The sequence below is a fragment of the Lutjanus erythropterus genome, chromosome 3 (genome assembly GCF_056507025.1).
Source record: "Lutjanus erythropterus isolate fLutEry1 chromosome 3, fLutEry1.hap2, whole genome shotgun sequence".
Taxonomy (NCBI): Eukaryota; Metazoa; Chordata; class Actinopteri; order Lutjaniformes; family Lutjanidae; genus Lutjanus; species Lutjanus erythropterus.
In genome coordinates this window covers 8662219-8680341 of record NC_139319.1, presented here as the reverse complement: position 1 = coordinate 8680341, position 18123 = coordinate 8662219, and the positions used below count along the sequence as shown (strand labels likewise).

Below are 18123 nucleotides of genomic sequence, written 5' to 3'. Positions count from 1 at the left end.
ATTTTCAAATTGTAGGAGGGGCGCTATTTGTCAACGGCAAAATGTGCATGAAAATATCACTTTAAATAAAATATTGTCATGCCGCAGAGATGTCCTTGTGTATACATCATGTTGTACCACCTTAAAGAAACATTTTTTGTTTGGTACAGATCTCTGCATAAACATACCATCTCCATTTTAATATGTTTTTCAATTAAAATAACAATGACATAAAAATGATTGTTCCTTTCAATATTGTAAATCATATCGCAATTGCAATATCAGTCAAAATAATTGCAATTAGATGCTTTTTCCAAATCATTCAGCCCTAGTTCAGGACCTGCTGAGATTTACTTCTCAATAATAACCTGCTCACTGTGCATTATTCCTTTCAAAATGACTTACTATCTCAAAACAACAAGTTAGTATCTCAGAATAATGATTTTAGTATCCAAAAATACTAGGAAACTTTATATCAAGTACTAAGTCACTATTTTGAGGCACTAAGTCATTATAATGGCTCAGTACATAGCATTGGCACAAATGGGCTTCCATACTGTTTAAAGATTAAAGATTTAAAATTTTATAATGAGCATTTGAAATACAAAGCTTCATTATACAGTACTCAACGACGTAACACTGAATAAAATACGTAAGAGTGCCTCCATTAGAACCAGCTCTAACATTAAAATGTGTTACATGATGTATCATGCATCAGCAGTGATACCCCTGGGAGCTTGACGCTGTGTCTGTCGCTTCTATTCGCTGCAGATCTGTAAACGTACTACACCGCACGGCGTCAGCGTGCACGCACGTATTCTCTCGCTCTGTATTATTGCTCTGAAAGCAGCCACCATGGGGAGTTGAGGGGGTAGTCGACGGGTTATTTTCGTTAATATTTAATATCAGAAAGCTATCCATATGCTGCGCTTTGGAGCACACAGTTCGCGCCAGTATCCCCAATGCAGCGGATTACGGGGATCGGGCTTTCAGAGACGGTAGGACACACAACTTTTGTGGAAAACACGGGACGTTAACGTACCTAGCTAAGCTAGCCCAGCTAACAAGCTAACCAAAACTAGCTAACACACCAAGCTAGCTGGCGCTGCAGCCAGTAGAGTGGAAAACGTGCCCTCGCTTTCTTGTTTTGTTTGATCTTACACAGACTGATTTGTTGGCTTTAATCAGCAGGAAAGTTGGCGTTACTTCTGTGCGAGTTTCCTGGACACGAATAAATGTTCAAAGTACGCTTGTTCTGAAGTGTTTTTGCACGCAGGCCCGTCTTGTGTGGTTGTAGAGTTTGTTTCTGTACCCATCCCCCACCGTCTTTGCAGGCCAAGATGAATGAGATTCTCACTTCAAAGCACTGGCATTGGTGGTGGCATTGCTACAAGGCTAGCTAGCTGTCTTAGCTTGTTAACATTAGTTGGTTATTTAGAAAATGAGGTCCGGCTACACCAAGTGTGAGCTTTGTTTTGATTGAACTGTTAGCGTTAGCTTTTAAGCTAGCTGTTAAACTGACGACAGAAACTTAATGTTTAACTTGAGCTTTGATTTTTAAACACACTACATTAAATTGGTTTTGGTCAGACTTGAATCTTCGTTACTTGTAGCTGACGGTATATTACCTAATGCTAACATTTATTTGTTAGCAAGCTTGCATGCTGAGGTAGCGTTCTAGCAGTGTTTTTTAGTTTTTGTGACCTTCCTCGTTTTCAAACACACTTGGTTATATCCTGTTTTGCTTTATTATATGTCTCGATTCTGTTCGTCATCCCCATTTGGTACTTCTTAATAGAATCAGATAAAACTTAATTGACCACTGGGGAAAGTTGGATAAATAACACCAAACTAATAACACACTTAAAGTGCTATATACTACAGACGGGTGACAAATTGAAGGAAGAACCTGAATCGATTGACCCTACAGTTCGAGGATTTGGTGGTTCTGTTTTGCTGTGGGGGGCGTTTTGCTGGCATGGCTTTGGTCCAGTTCTCTCCTTAGAGCAGTGTTTCCCAAACTGTGGGGTGGGCCCCTCAGGGGGGACGCAGAACCACTGCAGGGAAGACCATGGGAGTCAGAGAGTGAAACAAAGTCGAATGAATGGGATTTATTTAGGTGAAATGATCGATCAAGAGTATGCTGATTGTATCCTGCTAACCTGTATTTCACTAAAATTCAACTTTTAGATTCTTTTTTGTATCAGTCCCATCCCCAATTGTTGCTTATGATTGCTAAAAATTGTGGGCTGGGGGGCGCACAAATTTTTTTCAGCTTCTGAAAGGGAGACATGCCAAAAACATGGGAGCCACTACCTTAAAGGGAAGGGCAGCTGCTAATTAATATTATGTTGTTCTGAGTGATCGTCTCTTATGGGAGCGGCGTCCTCCAGGATGACAATGCCCCTATCCATAGAGCAGGAAGTATAAATGGATGGTTTGATGAGTATGAAAATTCTGTGTCATATGCTATGGCCTGCAAAGTCACCATATTTCAACCCAATTAAACACCTGTGGGAGATTTTATAACAACGTTTGACAGACATGTCTGACTGTGTTCTCCGCCATCATCATCAAAACACAGAAAGAGGGAATATCTTTGGAGGAATGGTGTTTCATCCCTCCAACAGAGTTCAGAGACTTGCAGAATTAGTGGCATCGTGCACTGAAGCTGTTCCAGTGAGACATGGCTGCAGGACACCTTACGAAAATACTATGTTGTTTTTTCCTCTAAAGGGATATCACTTGAAGTGGGGTTGTATGAGGTGCTGTAGTTGGTTTATTAGCAAATAGATGGTGGTCTGCATCCCCTCAGTTTGGAGAAGTGGAGAGGAGTGACAGCACAGAAGTTAAGCAATGAAGTGCTCTGGACAGGTTCAGCAACAAAGGGTATTTTAGCCACTTAAAAAGGTCCACCTGAAAAAAAAAAAAAATTTACAATATTTCCACCAGTTTCATGTTAGACTGCCTTTTCCGATGGGAAAGCGACCAAAACTCCACAGGCAAAATCAGTCATTTTACCTTGCAGAACACAGGAGTTGGTGATCTACTGCTGCCGCAATCAGTGAGTTTGTTATTGTGTGCCTTTCGTGATTCTGAACTGTCACTTTCAAACACTGGAATCGCACAGTAACACAAACAAACTAGCAGATTGAGGCAGCAATAAAACAGCAACTCCCATGTTCTGCAAGGTAAAATTACTGATTTTGCCTGTGGAGTTCAGTTGGTTTGAAGTGAGGTAATGAGCAATATTTGGCTTGTATGACAGCTGTTTCACATCAGAAAATGCTGTCAGAAATAAAAGCAAAGCAGTGAAAACAGCGTATGCTTTAACTGAATTTGTTTTTTCTGTCAACCTTTTTTATGTGTCTAAACTACTTTCTGTAATTGAACTAGGGCAGTGTATTGGTAAGAATCTGGTGGTACAATTCGTATCATAATACAGACCTTACAATTCAATATATTGTGATACTGCAGGCAACCTGATATGTTGCTATTTTTTTAATCTGTTTTGGGAACTCTATAAAGAACACACCACATTTTGTGCAATCAGAACAATTCAGATAGATAACACAGCTATCTAGTGTCAGGGGTTTAAACACAACACAGAATCAACCACTGCCACAAATCTTTGCATGTTTCATGATCTCAGGATACACTGGATTGAGAAGAGATACATTGTCATGAAAGATCATTCTCAAGTCTCAGTATTTTCTTGCTGAACACATCCACATCAGTTCATTGCCTAGCTCTCGTGCTGGTACTTGTGTCCAGTTCTCTTAACTGGGGGTGTGCTGACTGCCATCTACTGTAGGTAATACATGGACTGTCAGTACTTCCTACTTAAAATAATCTGAACTATCCCTTTAATTTGTCACCTGACTGTATCTGCTCTGCTCATCATTCCAATTTGTTGCTTCCTAATTGTGCTGTACCCTTTATACAACTGTAGTGGTCCGACATGGTGAAGTGGGTGAGAGATGAATCAGTCATCTTTATCATCTTAGCAATGATAGTGATTGTGTTTGTATTTGCTTCCACTGCTGCTGCAACTAACTGCATTTCTTGTTTCCATCACAGGGTGAATTGTTTCCCAGCAAAATCATTGCTAGAGGGCAAGATCTGACCTCTGCCGTGTGCAATCAGAGACATGAGTGTTGTCAGAGAATTACATGGGATTGGGTACAGGGGCGGTGGTGGGGTTGTGGCCTCTCTGAGCGGCCCTACCCACTTTACCGAGGATGCCCCGCGACCCCCAGTTCCTGGTGAGGAGGGATCTGATGTGGACCCCCCAGTCCAGTCAGCCAGCACCCGTCCAAACACCCTTTCCCAGACCCTCGGCTATCCCCCGTCGTCCTCATCATCTAAAATGGGGGATCCATCAAGCTACACGCCCTCCTCGTCGTCTGCGACCCCGCGTCGCCCTGACCTGGACTTGGGGTATGAACCTGAGGGCTCTGCTTCACCGACTCCACCTTACCTGAAGTGGGCAGAGTCGCTTCACTCTCTCCTAGACGACCAGGAAGGCATCCAGCTGTTCCGAAACTTCCTGTCCCAGGAAGGGTGTGCGGACCTCCTTGACTTCTGGTTCGCTTGCTCGGGGTTCAGGAAGACGAGCCAGGAGAAGAGGGCAAAGCTGGCCAAGGCCATCTACAGGAAGTATATTGTCGACGGAAGTGGGATTGTCTCCAGGCAGATCAAAGCAGCCACCAAGAGCTTCATCCGAGACTGTGTGGGAAGGCCGCATCCAGACCCTGCCATGTTTGAACAGGTAATTAAATGCTGATTTAATATTCGTAATGGTTCCTAATAGAGGTACAACGATTACCCGATTAATTTGTTAAAGCTGTCCATATTGTCCAATATTTTCAGGTTTCTTTAGTCCTCTGACAGTATAATATTTTTGAGTTGTGAAACAAGACACAACAAGATAATTGATAACGCCGTCTTGGGCTATGGAAGACACTGAAAATATTTTTGGCATTATATGGACCAAATAACTCATCGATTAATCAAAAAAAGGGTAGACACATTCATGGATGATGAAAATAATCATTAGTTGCAGCTGTAGTTCCTGATAAGAACAGTGGGTGTTGGATTACACAGGCCAGTGGAGGAGATTTCTTACTGGCTCTCATTTGTCTGTCACATTAAGGAATAGGCAAGTGTTTTGGCCTGTACTTATAAAGTCATCTTAGTTAATTCCATGTCATTGTTTACTTTTCAATTTAAGGAACCTGACAGCCACATCTGCTCCCATTTTGACCGGCGTAGCGGGCCTTTGAGCCAGTTGTAGAGAATATATTTGTTTAAGAGCATGCCAAATTGGATTTCATTTGTTATATGGGGAGTACCTTTGTGTGTGTGTATTCAGTTTCTATGGAAGATGAATCATATTTGCAGTCAGATTGAGCACTGTGAGAGGGATGAAATGATTATGATAAGCCATGATAACATTGCCGGCTGTTAGTATTACTGTTTCAAATTTTAATTATATTTAAAACCGTGTTTGATTACAGCGCTTTGAAAAACTCATGTTAAATACTGTCCAGCATCAAACAAAGCAACGTGGGTTTGTTTTGTTTGAATGAAAACGTTGATCTCACAATGGACACGATGCCATTAAAATCATTAAGAGGGTTTCAGTATAAAACCTGACATTATTAAGTGTGTGCATCAGTACTTTTGAACAATTTGATAATACTGATAAGTGATTATTTTGGTCACGTTTCGTCTCCACTGCAGTAAGATAATCTTACGATGGACCCGTCAGCAACGCTCAGTATTGCTCCACCAAAGACACTGTTTTCGGGGAGAGAACTATGGTCCAGGAAATACCTGAGTTCCTCAGAAGATTCCTTGGTTCCCAGACATGTTCTTTGTGGCAATAAAGGGCTGTTACAGTTCAACACATACCCCTGATAGAGCAGAGATTTATGCGTTTTCTTGTGTTTTTATGCTTTTGAAAGTCAACCACAACACAGAACCAAATGAAATTAAGTTTTAGTTTCAGGTTAGTTTTCACTCACCCACCCGTGCCTGTCTCTGCACTTGATCTCGTTCATTTTTCTGTCTTTGTTGCTCTTTTTGTGGGTGTGCTGAATGTGTGTTCAGACCACATACACGTGAAACTGCTATCACAGGTGTTGTTAACAGAGACTCGAGTCTCCCGACTGTAGTTCCTTACATATCACTGCTAAATGACATAATTGCACAGAATGAGATTGCATCGTAATTACCGTAATGAGGCAGATAAAGCTAGTTTCACTTTTAGTTCTCTCTGCAGCTGACCCTTTCATGTGCTCTCTCTTGCTTTCTTTCCTGTTGTCATGCTGGGCTGAAAACAAGTGGTCGACTTATATTGGGTTTTTCAATGGCAGATGCTGATGTGCTTTCCTGTCATGGAGGATGGAACAAATGTGTTAACATTTAGAGAAGACGGATCGCGACTGAGGACATTTAGCATTTACAGCAGGATGCATTAAAGCTATAGCACAGTGCCAGAGTAACTTTTTCACCGACTTCCCAAAGCTCAAAAGAGAGCGCCAACATCATTTCACAGATCGATTGGATGTATTGGCTGTATGAATGTAGGTATCAGTCGATACTGATGATCTCTAAAAGCCAGATAATTTACCAATCGATTAATCGGTCTACCACTGCTAAGGATGTGTACAAGTGGTTGACTATACAGTTAAATGTTGCCATGCTTACTAGTCAGCACCATAAACACTAGTCTGTTAAACTATTTCACAATATTTTATTCATGTACAATGCCAGTTAACTGTTGCCTCTAAGTTGTTATGCAGCTGCCTGCTTCTAGCTGGTGCTGCAGTTCCTCTTGCCTAGTGCGAATGCCTCCAATGTTGTTATCAGCTTGTAAACAGCGTCATTTGTTAGTATTTTGATATAGAAAATGAAAATAAGGTTGAATATAGGCTTGGTCAGAATAAACTGGTGTATAAGTTGCAAGCAGATCAGGCTGCTGCTGCTAGCGCTGCTAACGTTAGCCACACTGTGTGGCAGGCCAGCAGCTAATGGCAGGTAACGCAGACACTGATCCTGTCCGGTCTGAAAAGTTGAAATTATTTAGTGCATTGTTGTGTTTTGAAGGATAATGAGCAACGTACATAATGCACGATACTAAGTGCCACACATTTCACTGGCATTTAAAAAAAAGATTTGGTTTATTGAAGAACGTGATTCACGGCTTCAAAAGTTTCTTAATACAAGCAGTATTTTTTCAGACTAGGATAAAATGATCCGTTGATGAATTGTGCTCAATTTTACCTGCGTTCTGAGTGTTTTCCTTCTGTTAGTCTAGTGTGTTTAATCAATAGAGAACTTAGTCACCAGGATAATTTCTGATCACTGCTTAAAAGCACTGGTTCACCAAAGCCCAACTGCCCTTACATGTGTTTACGAGGGCTGTCAGTGACCTTCCTGTGGGCATAACGCACCTTTCTGTCAGACTGGATCAAGCTGGCTAGATTGTCAGTTAGATAACTGTGAGTTTATCCTGTATGATTGTGTTTGTCTGGAATGGGTATTAGTTTGGTCATCATAGAAACCTGTGTTCACATTTATATTCAGAAGCTTAGCACCGTGGGAAATGTGTTTAGCAGAAGTCGAGAAAAAAAGTTGTGAGCCAAGGGCTGGGTCAAAACCTTTCTGACCTCTAGTCTCTGCTCCAGTCTGAAAGAAGTATGTGATTTGATGAGTAGGTGGACTTGATTAGTGATTAGAAATGGTGTGAAATGAATGTAACATCTTCAGGCATCATTTATTTTTGTACTGACTGTGTGTGTGTGTATTTTCCAGGCCCAGACGGAGATCCAGAGCATGATGGAGGAGAACACCTACCCTTTGTTTCTTAAGTCAGATCTGTACCTGGAGTACACGCGAACAGGAGGAGAGAGCCCCAAGCCTAACCCCAGTGATCAAAGCCCTTCATCGGGTCCAGCCAAGCCAGTGCCTGGCTATTTACCCACACTGGCTGAAGATGAGGAGTGGAGGTGAGATGAAGCAACATTGATATCATTTATTACACAGCCTGTCATCAGGAATAATTAAAACAATAAATTCCACTGACTTTTCTAAGTACAAATTTTGAAGATATTAATGTTTCTGATGTTTGACTAACAGATATATTTTAATCTGGCTGTAGGTGTGGAGGAGGAGGAGGTGTGAGAGAGGTGGAGGAAGAGAAAGATGAGGAGGAGTGTGGAGACACACCAGCTGGTAGGCTGACTCACAGCCTGCTGATGCAGACAGTACCGCAGAGAGCCTCGGCCAACAGGAGGAGGCAGGACAGCAGGGAGTACAGGTGTGTGTGTGTGTGTTTGTTTGTGTGTCAAGGTTCTTGGATCCATAAAGAAGATCCTGATGTCTTAGAGTTTATATTATTTCCCATTGTAATGTGTGTTATTGAACTATGTTTGATGTCAATTCTGGATAATTTCCACAGTCACTTAGCCAACATAGGTAATGATGCAATTATTTAACCATTTATTATTAACACCACAACGTCCACAATGTTTACACCAATTGAGTTCACCCATCTTACTGTAGTAGTGACCTTTAGTGCAAATGCAACCGTCTTAAAAACACAGCTTTGTTTGCAAACCTAATATCCATTGATTTTTACTTTTTCTATACACAGTTTTAAAAGATAATCAAGTACATTTCTTCACAAGAGAAGTGTATTTTTTATAGTTGTTTTTTATTATTACACAAGGTCAAAAGCGTACGAACACATACAGAAAAAGAATGATAACGCACAAAAGCAAATTAGAAGAGAAAAAGAAGAAAGAAAATATAAATGTATCCACTTGAGCTGCAACGATTAACCGACTATTAAATTGATCGTCAACTATTTTGATGCGATTCATTCAAGTCATTTTTTAAGAAAGCAGTCTTTGGTTTTAGCTTCTTAAATGCCAATATTTTCTACCTGCATGCAATCACATATGCCTTGTACCTTCAAATGCACACACCCGTGCTCATCCATATACACAAACACTCCCATACGTATTTGTTCAACATCCAGGCCAAAATAAATTTTAAAAACTATGACGCTCACATCCATTTAATTGACTTAGAATAACCTATGACTCGAAGTATTCTGTTTTGCTGTCTCTTTGTAGCTCTAAATATGTATGCTTTTCCCGTCATAATAATGATGATGTCCAGGCTTTTCCTTCTACCTCATCCCTTAAATCACCAAACAGATTCTTTACTTAACTTAACTGATTCTTTAATACTTTAATAATGGTTGGTGTGTTGCACCAATTTTGAAGCTAAAAATCATTTTATTTCTGTATAAAATTGAGTTCTTTTGTTAATATGTTCTTTAAAATTTGTGAAGAAAGTCAGATATTATCTGTATATTGGTGGGAAATAAGTATACAGTCTTAAACAGGTAGTTAAAACCAGAAGGAAGCCAAATCTGTTCAGTTAGAAGTAACCAAACTAGCAACCAGTCAGAGGACCTGGTCATAGAAATGAGTGCTTAATGTGATGTAAAAAAAAAACCCCTGAATGTTCAAGGATTATTCTTGGCTTTATGCTGACCCCCCGCCTGCTTCTACATGCATGTGCACATGTATCAACATTTAACTGTGATCTCACTACATTATAATCTCTCTACTCATCCTCAGGCCGTGGCGGGAGCCGGTAAACCCGTACTATGCTAACATGGGCTACGCTCGCGCTCCAGCAACCAGTGCCAATGACAGTGAGCAACAGAGCATGTCGAGTGATGCAGACACAATGTCACTGACCGACAGCAGTGTGTAAGTACACACCGAACGAGTGAAGCGGTGAATCAGTTAATAAATGCATGCAGTAATTATCCTGTTACTGGATTTAAACATGTTTAATGATAACACTGGTTTTCAGACTGAATGAGATTAAGATCTGTGTTTGATTGTTGTTTTTCTGTGTCTTTGTGTGCAGAGATGGTATTCCTCCATACAGATATCGGAAGCAGCATCGTAAAGAGATGCATGAAAGTGCCAAAGCCAATGGACGTGTGCCCCTACCTCATATACCTGTGAGTTATACAGGCGCTACTTGTTTAGCCTCATTATCTGCATTCACAGCTGTATTCCTGTGGCATTCATGGCAACATGAGCCCTGGTTACCTAATTTAAATATCAGCAGGAATTTGTTTATCAACATGCTGCTGCAGCTTTAATTATTAATGTAGCAGTCAACAACAAATAGCTCAGGGGGGGTTACATTGTCACACAATTTTAGATTCTGTTAACGTTACGGAGACTAACAGTTAATGAGGTTTCACTGTTATTTTCTTAATTGGAATTAGTACATCTGTCTTGGATCTTTGTCTTCAGTGCCATGCTACTTTTTTGTGCCATTTAAGGGCTGTTACTGTTTTGTTCTGCCTAAATTTATTAATGATTTAAGTTAATTGAATAAAATTGCATCTGAGTTTTAGCAGCAGAACGTGTATGTGGTATTATTACTGGCATGTAATTGTTGTGCTTGTGTCTGTATCCAGCGCACGTACCGCATGCCAAAGGACATCCACGTAGAGCCTGAGAGGTTTGCAGCGGAGCTCATCAGCAGGCTGGAGACGGTTCTCAGAGAGAGAGAGGCTCAGGAAAGACTCGAAGAGAGGCTGAAGAGAGTACGACTGGTGAGTGTGTCATTGTGTGTGTGTGTGTGTATTGTGATGTGATTCCTACTCTGTGAGTTAATCTGTGATTCATTTGAGTCATTCACACAGTGTTGTTGTGTTTCATCAGAAGTACTTGGTATATTTTGAGTGAAATTCACAGTAAATTGAGAACCGTTACACTTTATCTTTTTATTGACAGGAAACTGTGTGGTTGTCAAATTGACTTTCAGTGGGTTTTGTTTTCCTCTCACTTGTCTTTTGGCTCAGTGGGTGTGTACTGGGCTGCTGAATGAGAACGCATCACTGAGCAGCAGCTCTCACTCTGCAGACCATTGAATTAGCAAAATAAAATGAAAACTGTCCAGCCCGGTTAGAATTCATCGCAGTACACCCAGCTACTGTGTTGCGATATGGTGTGTGGGCTAATATATCGTCTTGATTCTCTCATCAAAAAATAGCTTCATCTAGAAGTAATAAATGAACATTTGTTCTGTTAGTGTTACTCTCATCTAATATTGGTAAGTGCAAGGTCAGGGAGATCTGGCTCAAGAACAGCGCGTTTAAGCTGAAGCCTTTTGAGAATAACAAACATGAAGCCTGCTGCACCGTGTGCAAGAAAACATTCAAGTTAGGAACCTTGGTTTTAAAGTATTACAGTGACATTAAGAAGCAACATTTTTCTCTATACCCATCAAGGCATCAAGTCCAGCCTCAGTGCAATCCACGCTTCACTAACGTGTTCAGGGACTGCCATTTTTCTTCATGTCGTTCGTACTTTATCATCACTGTGGATTTGAAATAGGTCTTAAATTGCATTCATACTGGTCTTAAAAATATCTTCAAAAGTCTAAATTTTAACATGGTGAAGGCTGCAGAAATCCTCTTCATATTGGGCTGCCAACGTGATTTTATCTTTATTAAGAAACAAAACCTAAGGTACTGAATCTAACAAAACTTTAATGTACATACTTTTAAAAACATGGCCTGTGTAATCCTGCTGTTGTATACTTTTGCTCTTAGCAATGTTAATGAAGTGCAATTTAGTTTTAATAAGTAAATAATAAATAACCAAATAAATGGTGGTATTTGTCTGAAATTTATTGGCCTTTATTAGTAAGGGCATTTATTGTTTTTTTTTTCTTAGTTCTTGTCTTCGTGTTTACGTTATGGTTTGTATACTGCGCATTAAATATTGTCTGCTTTTCCCAACAGGAAGAAGAGGGCGATGATGCTGACATCTCCATGACAACCTCCATGTCTTCTCATAGCATACCACTCCCCCTCCCCTCATCGTTTCCACCTCTCTATGGCGCCCGTTATTCAGAGACCACTGCTAACACGGCAACAGTCGCCACTTATGGCGGCCTGGTTGCCATGGAGGATTCCCATGACGATGACCCGGAATCTATTTTGGATGAGCATGTACAGCGCGTGATGAAAACACCGGGCTGCCAGTCACCGGGGGCAACCAACAGCACCTTAGGAGGAGGGGGTCGACACACTCCTCCCAAATCATCACGGTCACCTGATGGGGGGACGGGTCCACCTCACTACCCCCCACACCGAGGGGGAGGTCACAGTCTGCCTGGCCCTGGGGTCAAAGGTAAGAGGCTGTGGAGGGGGAGGAGAGGGGGGGTGAAAGGGTGAGAGTTTGGGGAGACTGAACTCCCAAACACACCAGCAGCGTAGGACATGCTTCAAGACATTCACTACAGTTATCTTCTGTGTAAACAAGCCCTGCCTGTCAGTGCTGGTGAACAAACTGCTGTTTACAGAAAACTTTTCAGACAACCTTTTCTCCTCATCATGTCAGATGATGGCACATCATCTCCTGTAGCCCTGTAGCTGTCAGAGTGAACAACATTTTTCTACAATTTACTTAAAGTTAGAATCAGTAGGATTTGTCCAAACTGTCATAAACGCACCAGAACATCCCAGACCTTTAAGTGTCAATGTTTTCAGTTGGTAAAGCGTCCCGAGCATAGCATGATAATGAGAAAATAAGGAAATCCATGCAGAGGTTAGGGCCTCTTTAGATACAGCCACCACATGCTTCTGAAGGGTCATATGTGATGATGTGTAACCAGAGACCCAAGAGAAGACACAAACTTAATATGTGTTTCTTTAATTCCGTTTTTATTTTCTTGTCCTCTCTGTGGCACTTAGTCCCAAGCCCACTGGTTCCTAATAAAGACTGGTTCTTAATCATGAATAAACATATTACAGATATATAGTTTCATCCTTAAAGCAGTTTAGTAATTTCGAAAACAGCTGGGCACTGTAGTTTTTTGTAAATGTTACTCAAATCGGAGGAAAACATGCATGTTGGGAAGTATTTTCAGTGGCTGATGAATACACTTTTTTGTTCAAGTGTATATATCCAACAGCAGGACTCATTGGTCAGACAGTTGCTGGTGTTATGGAGAGAAAGTGACAGGGGAGAAGCGCTTCTTAATCCATTAATGTCAGGGGCAGAGCATATGCAGACCGGATTTATTTTATATTTGAGTGACGGGGTATATGCTGAACTTTGGCTCCAGACTAATTGACACCATGTCAGAGCACCAGCACAAATCGCTACATCGACCCCCAGCCTCAGAGGACCTGAGTGGATAAAAAGTTTGTTTTTGATGAGAATGTGTGGATTTTAATTCGCCAGAAACCATTCAAGATCAATAATAAATCATTACCGGCTGTCTGCGACCTGACTTGAAACTGTACATTTTGTCACGTTTTATATTAAAGTATTTATTTTGTACATTATCCTGTTGAATTAGCATGTTGCTTGTGCATCTGCTACCACAGTCTGGGGTAATGTTGGACTAATATTGTAATAATGAGGGACAGTCAAGAGAAACTCTCTTAACATTAAGCCTCAGTTGAAGCAAACGAAAAGAACGACAGTAGCAGTTGGATGCCGGCAACTGTTTTTTTTTTTCTTTCATGTTGCATTAGCACTGAGCTTTGTTTGTATACTGAAGCTGGTGTGACCTTCGTCAGCCGGTCTGTTTGTTTGTGTTGCCTCTGTATGTAACGGTAAATTTTAGGGATGCACTGATTAACTGGCCAATTTTCAGCTTGACTGGCTCATATCCTCTTCTGCACTGGTCATATTTACACACATGGTTGCATCATTTGCAGAGCGACACAGACAGTAACTTCACAGCAATATTCAACAGCCATAGTAGAATAACTTCATTGCTGGTTTTGGGCTTTTCATGTGTTTTATTGACACTGAGAAAATTATAGAATATCACCAGCCTTGTACTCAAAAGTAGTGAGCCAGTCAGCCAGTCTAGGCTTTATGAACAGTACATCAAAGACACTTCCTGTTGAGTTATAGCTGAAGAGATTGACTCTTCAGAGATAACACAATCATAGTTCTCTATATGATGCTTCAAATTTTTCACACGCCAACGCAGGTGTCAGATGAAGCTACAGCAGTGGTGTATTTGGACTTGAGTGTGGGATGTATTGGAGAAGTTAATATGCTACTAACAAGTCTTCATGTGATGTCTGGCTCAGGTATGCATCACCACAAGCAGCTGTACCACCACAGAGGAAGAGAAGGGCAGGAGGAGCCAGGCTCTAGGTCTCAGGCCAACTTCATGTGGAACGGAGACCCGGCCAACCAGTACGGAGGGAGAAGTCGTAACTATGCTGATGGGGCTGGAGCCAGCACGCTGGAGGGCATGGGTTACAGGTAGGCTAGTGTTCTTGTATATACAGACATTGTTAGCCTACAGCAAACAGTATGTGCTGTGTTTACTTCAGATGACCTCACCTGCTTTGTGTGTGTGTGTTACCTGCAGTAGTAAAGGCAGCACGCTATCACGGCGAGGTTGTAAGAAGGCATCAGAGACCTCGGGCAAAGGTGAAGAGAGTGGGCGAGGCCTGGAGGCCCAAGTACCACTGGAGGATCTGGAGAGAAACCAGAAGATCCTGCAATGGATGATGGAAGGAGACAGGCAAAGGAAGAGCTCGCATGGGTGAGTTATACTACATATATTAGTTATAATTAAAACAAAACTAAATTTTTCATGATTAGTGTTAATTTTGTTTTTAAGAAATGAGTTGTATTCATGTTTATATTATTTTAAATATATAGTTATGGTTGTAATGTTTCACTGAGTCAAAAAAAAACAAAAAAGGAGGCAAAAGCCTTCATTGCTCCCACACAAGTGAGATGTTTACATCTCTGCTGCAGAGTCATTTGACCTGGAACTGAATGCCAGTTGTACCTTTTCCCAGTGCAGTAAAAAAGTCAGATGTTAGTGGTTGTTTTTTGTCCAGTGTAAAGCTGTACAAACCCTGTCTGTTGTTAATGTAAAAACGTTTATTACTTTATAGATAACTGATTTAGTTTAAAATAGTTTCTTTTGTGTTTTTGAAAAGAAGTCTATTTCAGAAGTCTCTGCTGGCTTGTCAACTAGATCTCAAAAAATGCACCCACACTTGCCTGCCAAAAACATGTCCATGTCAGCCTCGTTATCTCTTACTTTACCTTTAGAAAGTAGGATTTTAGTGGAATCATATTAATCCAACTGCATAACAAATTGTCCCAGATGCTTTGGTCCCTTGGCTGTAGAGCTCTAAAGTGGCATCAGTCTCAATATGGGCAACGTTCTCTTCAGTATATTCTAAGTCAGATCCATTGACATTCATTCTGTCTCCCTCCGTGTTGTGTTTCCAGCGGCAGCACCAGTAGCTCCAGGAGGACGGGAACCAGCAGCGAGTCACCGCGTCCCACTTCAGTGGAGCGACCCGGAGCCGTGCACCCTTGGGTCTCCGCCCAGCTGCGTAACAACCCCTCCTCGGTGTCCCCCGCCATCCCTGGCTCTTCGTCCACCCAGGTCCAGCCCTCGCACCCTTTCATCCAGGACCCGGCTATGCCCCCCAACCCGGCTCCCAACCCCCTCACCCAGCTGGAGGAGGCTAGGAGGAGGCTGGAGGAGGAGAGGAGGAGGAACGCACTACAGCAGGCCAAGCAGAGGTAAGCATTGAGTCTATTTAATTTGTATCACAGAAAAATTACAGATATTTACCTCACAGGGCTTAACTTGTGTCTGTGTGTGTCTTAGTGTTTTGACGTGGATCTTGTTCTCTTTTCAGGCATAAGTCTGGTAAGCGCCAAGTCTGTGAGAACGTGACGGTGGCTTACTACTTCTGTGGAGAGCCAATCCCGTACCGAACATCAGTCAAAGGCCGGGTGGTGACTTTGGGCCAGTTCAAGGAGCTGCTTACCAAAAAGGGCCATTACAGGTGAGAACATCTAATGCATTTTTACAGTAATTTTATAGTGTGTGGTGAGACGTTTTTCGTCATCTCTGCCACTTGTAAGCCTGGATGAGACCATGCAGCGGGGTTGTGTGTACATGTATGAGTGACCAACAGAGCTGGAGTTTGTCCACAGCTAATCTTCCACACTACTGGACCAATTAGCCAATTGTTGTGTGCATTTAGCTAATGTATGCTGTGTTGCACAGTAGGTGCTTCACCATCTGTAGCCTGACGGAGATCTGCACTCCACTATTTTAGTTTTTGTCTTTTTTTTGGCTCCGAAATAATTGACCTTTTCTCTGTTTTCGTGCGCAGGTTCTACTTTAAGAAAGTGAGTGACGAGTTTGACTGTGGTGTCGTGTTCGAGGAGGTTCGTGACGATGACGCCATCTTGCCCATCTTCGAGGAGAAGATCATCGGGAAGGTGGAGAAGGTCGACTGAAATTTGGGAACAGGAAGATGACATAGAATTGCAAAAAAAAGATCATTTGGGAAAAAAAAGGAGATGGGAAGAGAACATTGGGGTTGGATGGAAATTCAGCTGTGAGAAAACGAATGACAGAAAGTAGAAAGATGGAAGGAGCAAAGTGCGACAGAAGGGAGATTGCGCTGCGTGTTAGAAGCTCGAGTATTAAGGAGGTGGTTAGTTTTATGGAATATCTGGATATCTGCGTCACGCCTGGATCAAACCCACACACAGCGAAGAAGCTTGGCCAGATGAAACCGGAGCGGAGGAAAGGAACATAACTTATTTCACCTGTCTTGTCTCCACTGTGGATATTCGAGGAGCGCTGTTAAAAATCTGATGTCTGACCAGTCTTCCACTTCCACTGCGATGGATGGGAAAGGGTGAGGGGGGGGGGGACTGCTGCTGGAAGGAGAGAGGATAAAGTAGTCTTCCACTTCTGCTCTGGAGGAGTCTGTCCTCCGCAGACCATTACGATGCTGCTACATTACCACGGAAACTCTTCAATCGGTGCTCGGGACAGTAAAGAAAGCAGTTCTTGTTCCGTTCGGGAGTCTCGCTGCCTTTTGCTGTCTCTGTTCCTCATCAGCTGGTGACAAGGGGAGAGGACAGAGGATTTTGGGGGAGTGGAACTTAAGCCTGCTTCTCCTCTCGTTGACTTCATAGCCTCAAAACAGAAACTGTCTCACCCTCGATTCCTAGATGTCATGTAGTGATCTCTCACGTCAACATGTTCAGACAACAGTTCTCCACACAACTTGTTTACCAAAGCTACATATTTTTGATAAGACAAGTATCCTAGCTACTTGTTTCATTTTATTTGAATTGTGTATGTACAAGGCAGGTACTATTACTTATTAATGCAGCCTAATTTCGTTATATCTCAACTTAATGTTGTATTATTGTTTATGTTTTGAAGCTAGTTCATTAGTCATTTCAGGGCAGCCATTTTGTTTGTTTTTCCCTCTATAACACATCCCTGCACCTCAATTCTGTACTGTTTACCTTTGAGTGTGCAGCTCTGTTCTCCTGCGCGATGCATTTTAATTATAGGATTGCTTTTTCTTTTTTTTTTCTACCCTCAAACATTATCTTGAAACACAAGAGCGCACACTACTGGTGTGCCATCTTTGACCACAGGATCTGTTGTTTTTAACAGGTCACACTGTCACCTCATGTATTTTTCTGCTATACTGAGAGCCTGTGTACGCAACTCCGAACTCAGTCTAGGTGCCTGCCTGCCTGCCTGCCTGGCCAGTGCCATTACTATCTAGAATGCTTATTCTGAAGCGTGTTGGTGAGTGTGAAAGCCTGTGTCATGTATGCCTGAACTCAGCCAAAGAGCATATCGTGCGTCCCATATGCCTACATGCGTGTGTCTGTGCAGTCCAAGTCCACAAGTATCAGTTGTTTTCATCATGAGCAGAAGGGAATCTTCCTCCTCTTACAGATTCCTGAACTTCAAACGTTGTAGCTTCACACTGAGTTTAAAATTTACAGGTTATATTAACATGGTTTGACGTTTTGGAGAACTGTACTTATTTGCTTTCCTGCCAGGAGTCGAGGAAAATTCATCATAAAGACTGGAAAAGGGAGGAAACGGTTTGCCAGGTTTTGTACAAATTAAACAAACTGGGGCTGCAACTATGGATTATTTTTTATCATTTATTAATTGGCCCTTTTATTTTGGTTATTTGATTGGCATGTAAAATGAGTTTGCATCACAGTTTGCTAAAACCGTGGTGGTGTGTAAAAA

The 18123-nt window shown here is 41.8% G+C and overlaps 1 protein-coding gene across 1 annotated transcript; it reads left to right on the top strand.

Moving 5' to 3' along the window:
• Positions 1–806: 806 nt before the first annotated feature.
• On the top strand, positions 807–18123 carry LOC146329621 (axin-1-like). Its single transcript, XM_084714896.1, has 13 exons — positions 807–977; positions 4060–4750; positions 7801–7994; positions 8147–8305; positions 9639–9773; positions 9937–10033; positions 10502–10639; positions 11834–12224; positions 14147–14324; positions 14434–14610; positions 15315–15614; positions 15734–15883; positions 16217–18123. Exons 2-13 carry the CDS (start codon positions 4130–4132, stop codon positions 16341–16343), a joined length of 2667 nt encoding a protein of 888 aa, XP_084571022.1. The 5' UTR covers positions 807–977; positions 4060–4129; the 3' UTR covers positions 16344–18123.